Genomic DNA, 16,592 nt, shown 5'->3' on the forward strand with positions numbered 1-16,592 from the left:
CCGCAGTCAAATACTGTACATATAGTTTTGGGGGTCCTTGTCACGAAAAGGTTTGAGAACCATTGATGAAAAGGAACGGACAGAACCAGTTCACAGTCACACCATTGTCTATGTTATAGTTGTGGTGTGGACTCTGGCTTCCACTTAAGTAAGAGTTGTAATGTAAAGTTGTAATTTTTACAACTATAAAAATCATATTATATAAACCCGTAGAGGTCCATTTGGTTCCATTTGTAAACTCTCAGAGTTAAAATAATACTGAGGATTTTACTGTGTAGATCTAAAACTGGGGTGAAACTAGAAAACTAGAAACTAGAAAAGACCTAGAAGAGACCTGTGCACAGGTCTCCGCCAGGTCAGGTAGGTTAGTGTGGCCTCCTGGTGGCGCTATAATAGGCCAATGTGAAAAGGGTGGCATTTATTTCTCGGCCTACTGGGAATGTGCATGCAAAGTTTCACGGAAATCGCTGCGTTCATGATTTGAGGCATTTTGTTCAAAACTGACCAATACTGCAAACTTTGGAAGCTAATATTAGCCAATCAGGATGGAATATGAAAAATCGGACAGATCCGTCTTAATCACATGATTATAGAGATACGTGATGTTTGGACAAAATCTGTAGGAGTAATATAAAAACATGGGTTTAGCAAAAATCGGCAGAGGTTCTGCTCTGGCATCCAGGGAGTGTGTGTGTATGCACAGTTCCACTGTGATCGGGGCTAAATTGTGCCGGAGATTCGCTGCTCGCAGACGCACGGACACACACGGACGAACGGACGGGACAGGGTGCAAAACATAGTTTCGACCACGCCTTCGGCCTGGCGGAGACACAAATCATGACCACCTGAGCAGCCATCAGCTAGTTGAAGCTGAAACTGAATCCCCACCCCCCCCATGGGATCAATAGAGGTCTACCTCTATGTCCTGCATGCACGTCTGTGTTACTGAAATACACACTTGGCTTCTCATGCGCACGCAATAAAGTGTGTAATCTTTATCGACCTTTGAGAAGGCACGCTGATTGCACGGTGACATTTGCACACAAGGACTCACGCAGCACATGGGCAAAGCGTCTGCTGTCATAACATTTGTCTTGGCTTGGGCATGAAGGCTCGGGGAGAGTTTCTCCCGGGCCAGTAACAGATGACTCAACAGAAAATTAAACCATTTAACTATTATGATGTCAATGACTTGTTATAAAACACCCGAGGAACAACGGCTAGTCTGAAATTATGGAAAACTATAATTTTCTACAGATTCCAGGCGGGGTGCAGCCCCTACAGCCCCCACACCCCCCCCCCTGCCCCCGGCCTCATTATTAACAGCAAAATGCAAGCCAATGAAGTTAATAGAAGCTTTGCAGTTTAAGGTTGGGAGCACATATGCTTCCCTGTATTTCAGCTCATTAGGGTCACTTTATGAGAGGCACGAAGGGCACCTTTGGCCCCCGAAAGGGCCGCGGCTGGCTGTGCGCAGTCACGTTGCAAAAAAAAAAGAGAAAAGAAATAGAGTGTCACATTCTGTTCCGTGGAGGAACGGGGGTCCCTTACGGCGAAAAAAGCTCCCCCAGCGCCAGGCCTCCACCCCTCCGGGGGGAATTGTCAACCTGGATTGTGGTGGATCGGGCCCCGGCCCGGAGCTCTGGGTCTCGGGAGGGAAAAAAAACAGGAGAGAGGAGAGAAAAGTTCTCTTTCATTTGACGACGGGAGACCGAGGGGAAGAGGTCAAAGGTCGCTCTCATAACCGGGCACCCAGTTAGCCGCGGCTAAATAACAACAACAAAGGAGGAGAGAAAAGGTGGGGAGGAGGAGAGGGCTCCATATCTGTCAGGGCAGATTAACGGGGCAGCAGGTAAAGACGGATTTATGCATACCGTAGTTGCGCGGGCCGAAAATAGCCGATCTAAAAGCTCACAGCGTTCGTGTAGTGTCACAACAGCGTGACGCGTCGAGCTTGTAGATCGGTTGGGGAAAAATGGAGGGGGCCCCCAAGTACAGATCCCCTGTACGTTGTGAGCTTTTAGATTGGCTATTCTAGGCCGTGCGACACCGCTGCGCGGCGAAGCACACATCGAGTCACGTGACACCTACCGTGACCAAGCACAAACCAACTCGACAGTCGCTCAATTACCAGCAGCGTTGCTGCGGCCCCCCCCCCCCCCCCGGCTGAAGCACTCACAGTCCTCATCAGGGGGAAAAAGACGAGGAGGAAAAAGGGCAAGAAAAAAAAAGTTTGGCTCGCCACCAGCTGACCACATTTTGCTGGCTCCAGACCAGCCGTTCCGTGATGAGGCCATTAGCTCACAGTCCAAGTATAACTCACACATGCATGTTTTCTAACATGTTTGATAACATGCCTGTGTCTTCTGCAAATTAACTGCCGTTAACGGCTCCAGAATGAGGGTCAGAGGGCTGTTGTCGACTTGGCCAGGACGTATGAGAGGTGTGAACGTAGATAAGTACGTACGTACCGTACGTTTATATACATAAATACATACTGCATGCACGTACTGTATGTTCAGCCCATCATCTATCTAAGTCTAATATTATTATTAGCATCATTATCTCTCATCTAGGTGAATCGGTATTCAGGTCAGACTAGTGAAGTGTCCACAGAGCTGTGAGCACATGAACCCTAGCGTCCCTGGGGCGAATGTTCTCTGAAAATAGCCCCTCTACAAGCTCACACGTCGTGTAGTGTCACAACGTGACGCGTTGAGCTTGTAGATCGGCTGGGAAAAATGGAGGGTGCCAAGTACAGATTCACCGGGGGACCTCAGTCAACAAAGGACATAAGAGTTTAAGTCAGGGGTCTTCAAATCTTTTGTGTCCGCCAAATCTTTGTGATATATATATTTTTTTACCTTAACCACTTGAACCCTAGCATCCCTTTTCTGAGGAGAAAATAGCAGATCTACAAGCTCTCAACGCCTCGCGCTGAGAGCTTGTAGATCGGATATTTTTGGTAAAGAGGCTATAGGTGTAGAGGGAAAAAAAGAGCAGACCAAGTTAAAAAAAAAAACATTAATCTGAAACACAATTTTATACAATATAGAGGGGGTCCCTGCTTTATCTCTCTCTCAGCTAGGGGGTCCTTGGCCTGAAAAGGTTGAAGACCCCTGGTTTAAGTGGAAAGGTTTTTTTTCTGTCAAGATGAGGGATCGACAGTAGAAGTTTAAAATTGTACTTAAAAAGGTATAAGTGATATTTTTTGGTTAAAACAAAACGTTCTAGTGTTAAAAAGTGAAATCATTATATTGTGATAGTAATCGCTGCTATAGAGTGTTTGTTCAGTAACAGGGGTCTCTCCAGCTCTTTAATAAGCAGAAAATGCATGTTCAGGTGAGACACCAATTTCATCCAGTCAGGAAAGAGTACCCATTTATCAGCTTCAATTTTATAGTGCTCCTGTTCTAATTTATTTATTTCATCACTTCCAATAACACTTTACTCTTCACGTTTATCCTGTATCTTGTATGATATCTCTCTCTTGACTAGATTAATGTGCAGCTTTGATGGCTTCATATGTTAATTTGACAGCACTATCATCCGTATTGTGTAAATTAAATGTTTTGTTTTGTTTACACATTATCGTTGTTAATAATATGGTAGTTTGAGATCCACGTTATGTGCGGCTCAGTATCCTTTTCCTTTAATAAAATGCATTTTCGTTTCAGTTTCATTTCCAATTTTATCCAATCAGGATAGAGAACTCAATCAAGATACAGATTAAACAAGTGAAATTGGAAGTGATGACACTAAGAAATGAGCATGCAAAATTGGAACTGGAACACTATAAAAATGAAGCTTAAAAATGGGTACTTTCTCCTGATTGGCTGAGATTTTGACACCTACCGAAAAATGTATTTTCTGTTTATCAAAGAGCTGGAGAGATGGGGAGACTCCTGTTACTGAACAAACACTATATGGCAATGATTACTATCAGAATATAGTGCTTTAACCTTTTAACAAAATACTTTTTGTTTTAACCAAAAAATATCACTTACCCTACCTTTAACTCCCCTGAGTCCCCATATTTAAACCAATCCAGTAACTTTGATTGGTGGAGGGCTGATCATGGATCAGATAGTAAATACCATAATTCATTTCACTGCAGATAGTCTACATATTACATTTAAAATCATCCTTAACCCTTAAATTCAATTAATTATTTCAATGGACTACCGGTAATCTTGTTTTATTTGATTCTCTTCCTTCCCTGGCATTTGGCCTTTGTGCCCTAAAAAAAACGGAAGCACTCAGTCCTCATCAGGGGGATGAGGCCAAGTGGCCTTGCCCCTAAAATGACAAAATTCCAGGCCTGGTGGCAGGGCAGCAGGTCACTAACCTGTGGGTGAAGTTGGTCATGGTGATAGAGGAGCAGGTTACTGACCTGTGGGTGAAGTTGGTCATGGTGACAGGGGACCAGGTTAGCCACGGCACCGGAGCCCAGGGTGACCAGGAGGGCACTTCTGTGATCGGACACTTTGGCTTTCTGCCAAGCCACCACCTGGAATGGAAGGCAGACAACAAGCCAGTTCAACAAAACATCACATCCCTATAGCGGCCAGGAGATTGGTGGTGTACATTGGTGAATAGGCTCTATGCACAGCAGCCATATTGGAAAGAAATTGGGCCTCTTCCTTCACAGGTGTTACCAATGATACTAATGAAGGCTCTGTGCCATTCTGGTCAGGGTGCTGATATTGTGCATGTTGGCTCACTAGAAACACTCCATTTTGGTTCAAAAAAGGCCATTTGGTTCCATTTGTACACTCTCAGAGTTATGGAGGTCCTTGAAAATAACAACCACTATGCCACACTAAATGGAACAGAGCCTTAATTAGTATTATTGGTAACACCTGTGAAGGAAGTAAGGAAGGGGCCCAATTCATTCCCAATATGGCTGCTGTGCATAGAGCCTATTGAAACAATGTACTGTAGCAGAGATATTGTCTAAGAAGCAATGTAACATTTGAGTCCCAAAATAAGACCTCTGAAACAAAGAGACACCAACACATATAGACACATATACCATATCATATAGAAGGTAACATCAATGTAGTAAAACTACAGAATCTTTATTTTCGGCCTGGACCGCTGGCGTAGCGTTTTTTTACATTGCATCTCTTGCTGATCACACACCGTCTGAAATAATGAACCAACGTTATCAGACGTTGAATTGAATACCTAGAACCCCAATGGAAACAAGACCGCAAGGACCTTTTTGGTGTTATCCTTTAAGACAAAGTGTTTGACTGTACTCGTGCCGTTTTTACATTTCTGTCTAATAAAATATTCAATCAATCATAAACGTGTGTCAGCTGTGTGTGAACATACGTGGGTGAGTAAGACATTTAACATGACAAAAACGAAAGCAGGCCACATTATTTTCACATCCCAGGAGTGTGCCTTGTGGTGGGGTGACATTTCACCCCGAACGCTAGGTGATCTATCACAGTGGTTCTCAAAGTGGGGTCTGGGGATCCCCAGGGGGACCTTGAAGGGCTTCCAAGAGCTCCCCAAGCAAAATTAGTTAACATAGCAACAAAATCATGTAGACCTGATATCTTTTTTTTTGTAAATCTTGGAAAAGAATGAGAAAAAAAACATTTTAACAACACAAATCTTGGAATGGGGGTGGGGGGGTCAATGGCACATACCATTTTGAGATGGGGGGGGGGGATACATACACTGTAAGCCTGTGGTCGGTAGGTATCCCGCTGGGTGATAGTATACATAAAGTATATATCTTCCCGGGTGTTGATTTCTGAAAGCATGCGCTGTGCAGCACGGAGCACGTCCACTGCTGTGATATACACATTTTGGCACATGTAAACGGATCGCTCCTGTAAACAGTTCTCGGAGAAAGCTGTGAAATACGACACAGCCTGGAAGAGCAAAGTTCGAGACACGGGATACAAGGACGACTTTGAGTGCTGATGGCACAAAATGGGGGCAAGTGCACCTCTCCCCTGACGAGTTCAAGTTTAATTTCAAGGAAAGGTATACGGCGTGTGCGTTGTGTGCCCCCTTCCTACCCCCCCTTCCTCCTCCGTCAGTGGTGTAAAGTAACTAAGTACATTTACTCAAGTACTGTACTTTAGTGGAGTATTTCCAATTTTCAGTATTTTATTTCTACTCCACTACATCTCAGAGGCAAATATTGTACTTTTACTCCACTACAATTATTTGAAAACTTTAGTTACTAGTTACTTTGTAGATTTAGATTGTTATCACTAAACATACATTAACCACTTAAGCTCTATATGTATTTCGGTAATTTGAAAATAGCCGATCCACAAGCTCACAACGCGTCGCGATGCGATGCGTTGTGAGCTTGTAGATCTGTTATTTTCAAAATATGTGTATACATTTTGAATACTTGAAATGGGACATTCTGCATAATGAGTACTTCCTACTTTTGGTACTTTAAGTACATGTTGATATCAATACTTTTGAACTTTTACTCAAGTAAACGCTGAATTCTGGACATTTACTTGTAACAAAGTATTTCTATATTGCAGTATTGATACTTTTACTTAAGTAAAAAATGTGAGTACCACTGCCTCCCGTTCCCTCACCCCTCACCCTGTCCCTCCTGTGACCCCCTTTCTCCCTCTCAGCTGGTGCACAAACTGGCTGCAACCTGAAAAGCAAACCGAGGAAACCTCATAAGTCCAAATCTGTTACTTTTCAGGAAATGCAAACAAAAGGGGAAAAGAACCTGCGTTCCCAAAGGAACCAACGTAGTTATTATTTTAGTCACAAGTTCTTGTTGATACTTTTCATTGGTTCAATATTTACAAAAACCCACAGACACACTTAACCACTTCCACTTGCAGACTTAAAAAAAAAATAGCACAATAAATGGCTGATCTACAAGCTCACAGCGCATCGCAGCTTTGTAGATCTGCAGTTTTTGCACAACGAATCAGGGCATTCATTTGGGAAAAGACAGGAAAAGTGGAAATATGGAGATACAAGGTTTCTGCCCGACGACAGCAACCAAATCTGGGACTTGTTTCGCAGCTGTGTTCACCAGCTTACTCAGGCGTCATAATCAGCCAAATTCAACCTCGCCGTTCCCAGGCAGCCAGTAGTAGTGGAAGAAGTACTCTGATTTTTTTTTAAGTAAAAGTAGCAGTACCACAATGTAGTAATACTCTTTTACAAGAGAAGTCCTGTATTCAAAATTTTACTTAGGTAAAGATAAAAAAGTACTGGCATCAAAATATACCTAAAAAGTCAGAGGAATAAAAGAAAGTCTTTCTAAAATAGCTGATCTACAAGCACTTCAATCACTCATGTGATGTCATTTATCAGCTGATCTAAGCTGAGCATGTAGAGCAGCAACTTTTGATTATATGATGTATAAAATAGGGCTTAATTGGCTAATCTATGTATTGTAATAATAACCTAAATCTAATCGTATTGTAGTGGAGTCAAAAGTAAAACATTTGGCTCTGTTATGTAGTGAAGTATACATTATCGAAAAATGCTAATTACTTCAGTAAAGTAAAAGTACCTCAACATTTTACCCAAGTACAAATACTTGAGTAAATGCACTTAGCTACTGTACTTCCCAGCTCTGGCAGCCAGCCCAGCAGTCACTGAGCAGTGGGAATAACAGCATTTTGACTAACTTCGCTGCTACCGTCATCAACAAGCCGTCAACTCTTCATCGAGAAAGACGTCACACACTAATATATTTGACAGCTTGTTTAACTGTGGATGAAAAAAAAATGACTTGCAGCTTGCTTACTTGTTTGTTTTTGTAATTTACTTCCATCCTGGTCTGTTACAGCACTGTGGTCAACCAGGGCTATTTTTGAACATGCTAATGCTACAGACTACAGAGTGACAACTGTATTCTTTCTTTAAAATACTTCTTTCATTTTGTTGTACACTTGACAAAATAAAATCATCCATCCATCAATCATTATGTTGTAATTACTACAGCTGTTGTTTTATACATATTAACTAGTCTCCGCCAGGGCAGGTAGGTTGGACGGACGCTGCGTTCATGATTTGAGGCATTTTGTTAAAAAACAGACCACTCCTGCAAACTTTGGAAGGCAATCCAATCTCAGCCAATCACAATGGAATATGAAAAATCTGAGAGATACTTCTTAAAGACATGACCATAGAGATAATGTGTACAAATGTGCGTGATGTTTGGACAAACTCTGTAGGATAATTATCAAAAAGATTATTTAGGAAAGCTCGGCCTCCTGGTGGCACTATAACAGGCCAATGTGCGAAATTTGGGGCAGAGGCTTTTACTTGGCCTCCAAGGAGCATGCGCAAAGTTTCACACGATCGGCTCAATGGTGCCGGAGATTAGCTGCTCACAGAAATCTGCCTGTTATAGCGCCAACGTGTGGCCAATTTGAAAAATTAGGGTGGAATCTCTTACTTGGTCTAGGGGGAATGTGCGTGCAAAGTTTCCCGGCAATCAGACGCTGCCTTCATGATTTGAGACATTTTGTTCAAAACAGGCCACTCCTGCAAACTTTAGAATCCAGTCTTAGCCAATCAGGATGGAATATGAAAAATCTGAAAGATCCGTCTTGATCACATGACTATAGAAGTAATGTGTAGCGATTTGCGAGATGTTTGGACAAAATCTGAAGGAGTAACATCCAAAAATGTGTTTTGAAAAAATCGGCATCCTGGTGGCGCTATAACAGGCCGATGTGAAATATTTGGGGCAGAGGTTTTTAGTTGGCGTAGAATATGTGTGCAGTTTCATGCCGATCGGTCCAACGGTGCCAGGGATTAGCTGTTCACAAATGGACGGACAGACGCCGGACGCGCGCGCGCACGCGCACACACACACACACACACACACACACACACACACACACACACACACACACACACACACACACACACACACACACACACGTGGAAACAATAACATAATGGATTTTACATCAAACATACTGTAGGCTACTGTATATAAAAGATGGGACATGTGACAGTTCTCTGTACAAGTATTGATTAACATTATAACTCTGAATCCTTCTAGTACCCAGTCAAATCCCCAGTATTCATTTTATCCATTTGCAGGGGGTCCCCAGCTTAAGGATTGACAGCTAGAAAACCAAATGGACCCTTATAATGCTGCAACTCTGAGAGGGTACGGGTCCATTTGGTTGAACCCTCACAGAGTTAATTTAACAAGAGGATTTCACAGCATAGAAGAGGAACAGGCTTGCTTGGACACGAGGACACATATGAAGGCTGATGGAGACACCTTATGGCAGTCGGGTGTAAGTGTAGAGGAGCATTTTAGGGCCTGCAGGCAGGTACAAAACCAAAGCATATATGTGCTTCAAAGCTGCTATCCGGAATAAAATGTTAGTGTAATATATTGTGAAAATAGCCGATTTACAAGCTCATACCGCCTCGCACTGCGAGTCAATTTGGTATTTAAAAGGTCTTAAAAGTCATTAAATTGTAACTTTAGAAATGTGCAGATATCCTGCATATACTTACATACTGTATGTTGGTTTGTTTGCCGTTGAGTGAGAAAACAATGTTGTACATTAAGGTAATCATCTGGGGACCCCCCAAAATAATTTGGGGACCCCCCCTGGGAACCACTGTTGGTAGTGTATGATAATACACCGTAGATTGCCAATTTTACATATGCGACACCGTTGTACAACAAGGTTAAAATCAGGTTTTATAATGAGACATTGTATTGTCCGCTGCTGAGTCAGTGTGAGTCTCAGTTCAGGTTTTATGATGGCATAGAGCGGGTGCACTTCCTCTGAAGGCCTCTCGAGCGGTGGGTGGGTGCTCGGCTACAGAAACAACTAATTGCAAAACAACCACCATCAAGTGGAAAACAGAGGCACTCCACAAAGAATGACGTAAGGCTCGGACAGGAAATCTTTTGTTTTCGGCCATCAGTCTTCCTCAGAGCAGATGAAAAGTGAGATACGAGGGTATACGGCTCTCTTTTTGTCCTTTAAATAAAAACGATTTGCATTTGAGCCTTTTACGTCATTCTTTTTGGAGTGCCGCTGTTTTCCACTTGGTGGTTATTTTTCAATTAGTGCAAAGTACCTTGTTGTGAGTCAGTTCAAGGTTTTATAACTAGAGACAGTGTACTGTACCTGTGTTCTGTTCTGGCCCACAGTGGTGGAATGAACTCCCCACTCACTGCCCATCTTTCGCCGCAGGCTGAAACCCCACCTCTTCAGGAAACACTACCCTGACCCTTCCTCTTTGCCTTGCCTACTTGTTGTCAATTATTTGTACGAGCTCTTGTTTTATTGGATCTTGTTTATTTGATACACTTATTTGTTTTAGCTCTTGCTCAATTGATTTTCCTATTTGTCTCATCTGTTTAAGAAATAGGCAACTCATACATTGCACTTTTACCTTAGTGCTAGGTATACTCTTACTGTAGTTGCTTGTTTTAGAAGAGAATGCACTTAAGACTTCTGGTGATTAGTAGTTTACTTGCCTACCTAAGTTGAATGCACTTATTGTAAGTCGCTTTGGATGAAAGCGTCTGCTAAATGACTGGAATGTAATGTAATGTAATGTAATGTAATATACCTTGTTGTGAGTCAATCCAGGTTTTATAACTAGAGACAGTGTACTGTACCTTGTTGTGAGTCAGTGCGAGTCTCAGCTCAGGTTTCACAATGGCGTAGGCGATAAGCAGGTCCTGGACCTTCTTCAGTTCTTCTTTGCACTTCTTTGCGTTGGTGTAGTATTGCCTCCTCACTGGCAGGTTTTTAAACAGCTTCAGAACGCAGACTGTCGTACCTGGAGGAACAGCACAGGAAGGACTGCATGAGAGGTAAATACAGTCTCTCTGGAAAATATACATAGAGACGTGAAATGCTTTGGTGACATTGGTCCAGTCATGACAATACAACTCAGGACAATGTACCCATTTATCAGCTTAAATGTTATAGTGCTCCAGTTCCAATTTTATCTGCCCACTTCTTTGTGTCATCACTTCCAACTTCACCTGTTTATCCTTTACCGTAACCGCCCCCCCCCCCCCCCCCCCTTTGCAATGCCTTTCATGTTCCATGAAAGGCATTCAATGAGAGCTAGCTGGACCAGCTTATGGCAAACACTATTTCTGAACGATTGTGACCCTTGTCATATAATCGGTTTAGGAATATAAAAGAAGACATATCACAGGCTGTTTTATGATAACTGTTTTTTCGATGTGCACACAACGTCATTTTATTGAGGCATCTAAACAGCTCCAGGTATCGTTTCTGACAAGGTAGTATCACAGGATTTGATTGTCAATCTGGCAATGATGATAAGATGCATCAGAGGATACTTGCCTTGACCCAGGTGAGATGGCTTCTGGGAAACCACCGTTCCAGTGAGGTCCAGTGAATACTGGGTGCTGATGTCATCATCTTTTGTCTTTGTAGTGACACACACCTGCAACACATCATCGGATGATCACTACATTTTAGCTTGTCTTAAAGGTAAGACGAGCGAGTTTGCAATGAAAGGTTCCCGGTTCGATTCCCTGGCCCAGCAGAAAGGATCTGGGTGGGGACGTGAATGGCCACCCCTTACCCCTCCACCAACACTGCTGAAGTGCCCTTGAGCAAGGCACTGAACCCCCAACTGCTCCAGTGGAGCTGCTCAGTGGCCAACAGTATAAAGGTGACTCTCCACCAAACAGACTACTTCAGACTACAACAGACTGGCAGTTTGTTGGCAAAAGTTGGCATTTAGTTCAGCACAAACTGTCGGCCGATGTGCACATTGTTGTGCGCATGTATTAGAGCTGGCAGCGACTTTGGCCTTATTATAAGCGACTTTGGCCTTGTTTTCCTGTAAAGTTGCTTGTGAATATTCATAGTTGCGGGTTGCTTTTGTTTGGGCTTGTTTCTGAAGTGTAGTTGCGTATTTGGGCTTGGTTTCAAGATTCTTTTTGAAAATAGCTGATCAAGAGGTGAAACTGGTCGCTTCTTAAACTGAACCAGACAACAAAACGACACATTCCAAAATGACGTGTGTGACCTCTCACCTCGGCCACGGCACAGATTGAGCCCAGGGCCTCTCCGCGGAAACCGTAGGTGTCCAGGTGCTCCAGGTCGTCATGGCTACAGATCTTGGACGTGTAGTGTCTGACGGCCATCACTGGGGTGTCCTCCAACTGAATGTAGGAGTGCAGCGCTTAACTTAATTGAACAAATCCATTTAATCCATTATGCAAAATTAAATCAAATTCAATAAAAAGATTATTTCCTCCAATCATACACACATCTTCTGGAGCTGTACAAAAATTCAACCTTTCTGGGAAACTCTGCACTCAACCATATGTGAAGTTTTAGGTTATGCCATTCCCCATTCTTGTCTTGTAATGTATTTGGGTCAAATGGAAGGAACTGTACATCCAGGAGACTGTTATTTAGCCAAAATCCTCCTAGCTGCTGGGAAAAAGGCTATTACTAGGAACTGGCTCAAGACTGACATACCGGACTATACACAATGGAGAAACATAGTGGACAATATTCAAGATATGGAAAAATTAACATTCAAACTGAAAATAAGGGAAGATCTCTATGAAAGAATATGGGGGAAATGGTTAATGTATATACTCCAAAAAGGAGAGATGTGAAACTGTAAGGAAAGAAAGGTTTACAGTGCGCCCCCATAAAGGTTATACTTTTTATTTTTTACAAACTTTATTTTTAATTTTATTAAGTTCATGTAAATGTCTGTCTTTTATGTATTGTTTAGTTTATAAAATGACAAATGTAACTGTCTTCAAAGTATCCTCAATAAAAACAAAGTTATAAAAATAAAAATAAAGATTATTTCCTAAATTAAAATTAGAATAATATAATGGATAGTTGCAGCTCTACCTGGATGCCTCCTCCATTGTCTCTGACCTCCACCCGGTCCAAGCCGTAGTTCTCCTGAAACACCATGAACACAACATTAATACCATGCTGCAACATGTGGTGAACAACGTGCTTAACCAAAGTACCTGAGTCAAAGTATGCCGGTCATCAAATTATTGGCTTAAGAATGCGACAAAAAAAAATCCATGAATTCAAGTCTCCATGGGGTGTGTAATCGATAGAAAAAAAAGTGATTTTGGGGGTCCTTTTAACCAATTAAGACCTGAGGCCAATTCTACAAATGTCTTCTAAATCCTAACAGTTTTCTGAAAAAACGTGTTGCTATATATATGGTTATATATGTTTCTATATCAGTGGTTCTAAAACCTTTTCATGTCAAGGACCCCCAGAATCATATGTATTTGGCCACGGACCCCCATCTCAAAATATTTTGTTCCAGGGACTCTCAGAAGCAAAGATTTCAGTTACAAATGTTCGCTTTAAAAGAATATATATATTCAAAGATTTGCACAAATTGACACGATTTTTGAAGAACCAACCCAATGTGCTATATAAATAGCTAAAATCTAAAATGACACAGATGCTTTCCTGGTTTTAATGGGTTAAAACAGAGCGTACCAGTTTAATGTCGATGCATGTAGCGCCAGCGTCCAGGGAGTTCTCCATCAGCTCTTTGACCACGTTGAGCACTGAGGTGATGACCTGAGAGCTGGACAGCAGACGCACCGTGTCTGCAGAGAGCTGCTTCATCGTGCGGCCTTCTGCTCTCTCACACACACACACACACACACACACACACACACACACACACACACACACACACACACACACACACACACACACAATCTTTCCATGGGGCCACAATAAGAACACTTTCTTGTTGTTTGGCATGATACGGTCTGATATGGTCTGTCATTTGGTCCAGAATTCCTTTACTGTCTAAGACTTTTTATTGTTTTTAGACAGTATACTTTCTATTCTAAGTACTGTAGGTAGGTATAGAGACAACGTCTGTCTGTCTGTCTGTCTGTCTGTATGTGTGTGTGTGTGTGTGTGTGTGTGTGTGTGTCTGTCTATCTGTTTATACTGTAGTAGGATATACTGTAAATGAGTTAGCCTTGAATCAAGACTATCTTAGATTTCTTTTATCGATTCTGACATTTACATATAAAATCTATGATAGCCTTGATAAGATCATCAGAATGTATCAAACTGATCAAAATAGGTATCGTTGAACATTCTCTATTTACTTGTACATGTAATAATGGTGAACATTAACTATCAATCTAGTGGGGACCTCCTGGAACCCCCCCTTAGGACCCCACCATGCTGAGAACCACTACAGTACTAGCTATCTATGATAGAAATAACGTCTCCTTAGACAGATACAACATGATAGCACGGGGTCAGTGACTAAGGGTGACAGATCAGATGTCATCTGAATGATCAATTGAATCATTTGAGCATAATTCTTCTGGCTTTGTTTTACAATAAAGCTCAAAAGATGTCTGCTTAGACCTGCATCAGGCTAGCAAGCAAAGAGCCTTTACAAGCTGCAATTTATACATATTTATATAAATGTAGCTGTAGAATACAACTCTCGTAGACGTATTTATGATTCTGACGTTTTCAAAACGTCAGAATCATAAATATGTCTACGAGAGTTGTAATTCTACAACTAATATAAATGTAATCATTAATCATGAACAATTATAAGAATGAACTCCATACTGACTTGATCAAAGCTTTCAAGCAGCAGCAGCAGCACGCGCAGTCCTCCTCCATCAACATAAACAAACTGTGTCAAGTCAAGTCACCAACAATAAGAACTACAGGAAGTTGCTCAGGGACTACAAAATAAAATACCATTTTAATATATTGATTGATTGACTGCATACTTTTTTAACAGTTTTCAAAAACAAGGCACGGTGACACAGATTTATTCCAAAGAATGCTAGAAGGATAACCCAGATAAGCCCTCAGGCCTCAGGGCTTGTTTCCACTAAGGTCCTGTGTATTCAATTCACATTTAATAAACAATAATATGCAAAGAAAGAGGAAAGAAGAAAGAAAGATATTTACAGTAAACAGTTGGGGGGGGGGGGTCATTTCGGGTGATAAGTTTAGACTTTTTTACTTTTTACAGGGACCCGGCCAGTTACAATTTGCAGCCACCTGTAGGTGCTCTTTTAGAGCGGTTTTGAAGGAGGGTACGGAGTCACACTTTTTTATGCCTGTTGGAGGCATTCCACAAAATGTTCTGGGGGCATAGCAGTTGAACAAAATTGACCCCTTTTTTGTGCCGAAACTGGGTTCAGTGAGATCAGTGGGGCTCCTTCTGGTGTTGTGCCTATGTGTGTCTTTTACCCTATTGAAGTAGTCTGACAGGTACATGGGTATCCCTGTTTTCTCGCATATCTTGAAGACCAGGCCCATTGCCCAGCCTTGCATAATGAGCAGGGGTTAGGCGAGTTCTAGGTGTGTAAGGCCTGGCCTGGTAGTAACCTGACCAGTTTGTTTTGAGAGGTCTGCAGGTTTGTTTTTAATGCCTTTGAGTTGCTAACGCACCACAAGGTGCATGCATAGTCTAAATGACATCGGATGAGAGCTCCTGCTAGTGTCCTCAGTGTGTTCCTACTGACCACGAGGAGATCCTGAATAGAACACGTGTTCTTTGGTTGACTTTTCTGATTACTTTTGTTGCCATTTCATCACTTGAGACGTTGGCCTCTAAGATATAATTTCATCTTTCCTTGCGATGACATTGTCGCCCACTTCCCTTATGACCATGAAGTCTTTGGCCATGCAGAGGTTTATATTCTAGACCCAAAAATTATGGATTTAGTTTTGCCAGGTGTAGTGATAGTTTGTTATCAGTGAGCCAGGTGCAGATTCTACCAAGTTCAGAGCTAAGGGCCTCCTCAACATGCAAGTCATCCGCGAACCTGTTCTCTCTCCCCTCCAGATAGGATGGCCTTCAACTTATCCATCAGTATGGAGTGACTGACAGTGTCAAATGTCTTTTGGAGGTCCAACATGACCAAGCCGAAGTATGTGCCTGAGTCCACCTCACATTTGATAGTCGGTCAAATAGAGTAGGCATGTGTCTGTGGAGTGAGATGTTCTGAAGCCAGGTTGGAATTTGAAGTTTAGTTTAGTTTTCTTTTTCATTGAGGTGCTTTTCGACCTGTTATTTCGCATGGGTTAGTCATCATGGATATCAAAAGCAGTACATTTACATACAAATATGTTGTAAACGGTCATTTACAACATATTTATATTAAAAAACAGTATGTTCAGGCATTGCTTTTTGTCTTGTTAATATTTGTGAGGCTCCTATTTATATTATAGAGCTACAGTGTTGCTGTAAATCATATGAATCAAACAAATTGATTGACTATTATTTTGAAGGTAATGTGGATGCACAAGCGGTGGTTTAACTGTACTGACTTGACGCAGCTGCGACACACGTGACGTACTGAGCGCGCCTTGCCCTCCTGAAACAATCTGCCCTTCTGATTGGTTTAGAGGCACACGGAGGCGGGATTAGTGCATCACCAACGATACTTTTTTGCCTTGATTTGCTCTGTAAGACATTGATTGATTGATTGATTGATTGAATACTTTATTAACAGTTTGCAAAAAAAGGCACAGAAGTACAGTTCTATTCAAAAGGATTAAACCCAAGAAAGCACTATGGCTTGTTTCCATTGGGCTCCT

At 42.0% G+C, this 16,592-nt stretch overlaps 1 protein-coding gene across 2 annotated transcripts in view; it reads right to left on the bottom strand.

The window, feature by feature from the left end:
- pms1 (PMS1 homolog 1, mismatch repair system component) overlaps positions 1-14,655 on the bottom strand; it is a 33,609-nt gene extending 18,954 nt beyond the window's left edge. For both annotated transcript variants that reach the window (XM_084085196.1, XM_084085195.1), the window contains exons 1-7: positions 14,608-14,655; positions 13,491-13,633; positions 12,873-12,926; positions 12,032-12,160; positions 11,331-11,433; positions 10,628-10,791; positions 4,394-4,510 (exon numbers count right to left, since the gene is read on the bottom strand). In XM_084085196.1, coding sequence (XP_083941322.1) covers positions 4,394-4,510; positions 10,628-10,791; positions 11,331-11,433; positions 12,032-12,160; positions 12,873-12,926; positions 13,491-13,622 — 699 coding nt within the window. In that variant the 5' untranslated portion in view covers positions 13,623-13,633; positions 14,608-14,655. The remainder of the gene's footprint in view (positions 1-4,393; positions 4,511-10,627; positions 10,792-11,330; positions 11,434-12,031; positions 12,161-12,872; positions 12,927-13,490; positions 13,634-14,607) is intronic.
- Between the last annotated feature and the right edge of the window lie 1,937 nt (positions 14,656-16,592).

The sequence above is a fragment of the Gymnoscopelus microlampas genome (genome assembly GCF_963454915.1).
Source record: "Gymnoscopelus microlampas genome assembly, chromosome: 17".
Taxonomy (NCBI): Eukaryota; Metazoa; Chordata; class Actinopteri; order Myctophiformes; family Myctophidae; genus Gymnoscopelus; species Gymnoscopelus microlampas.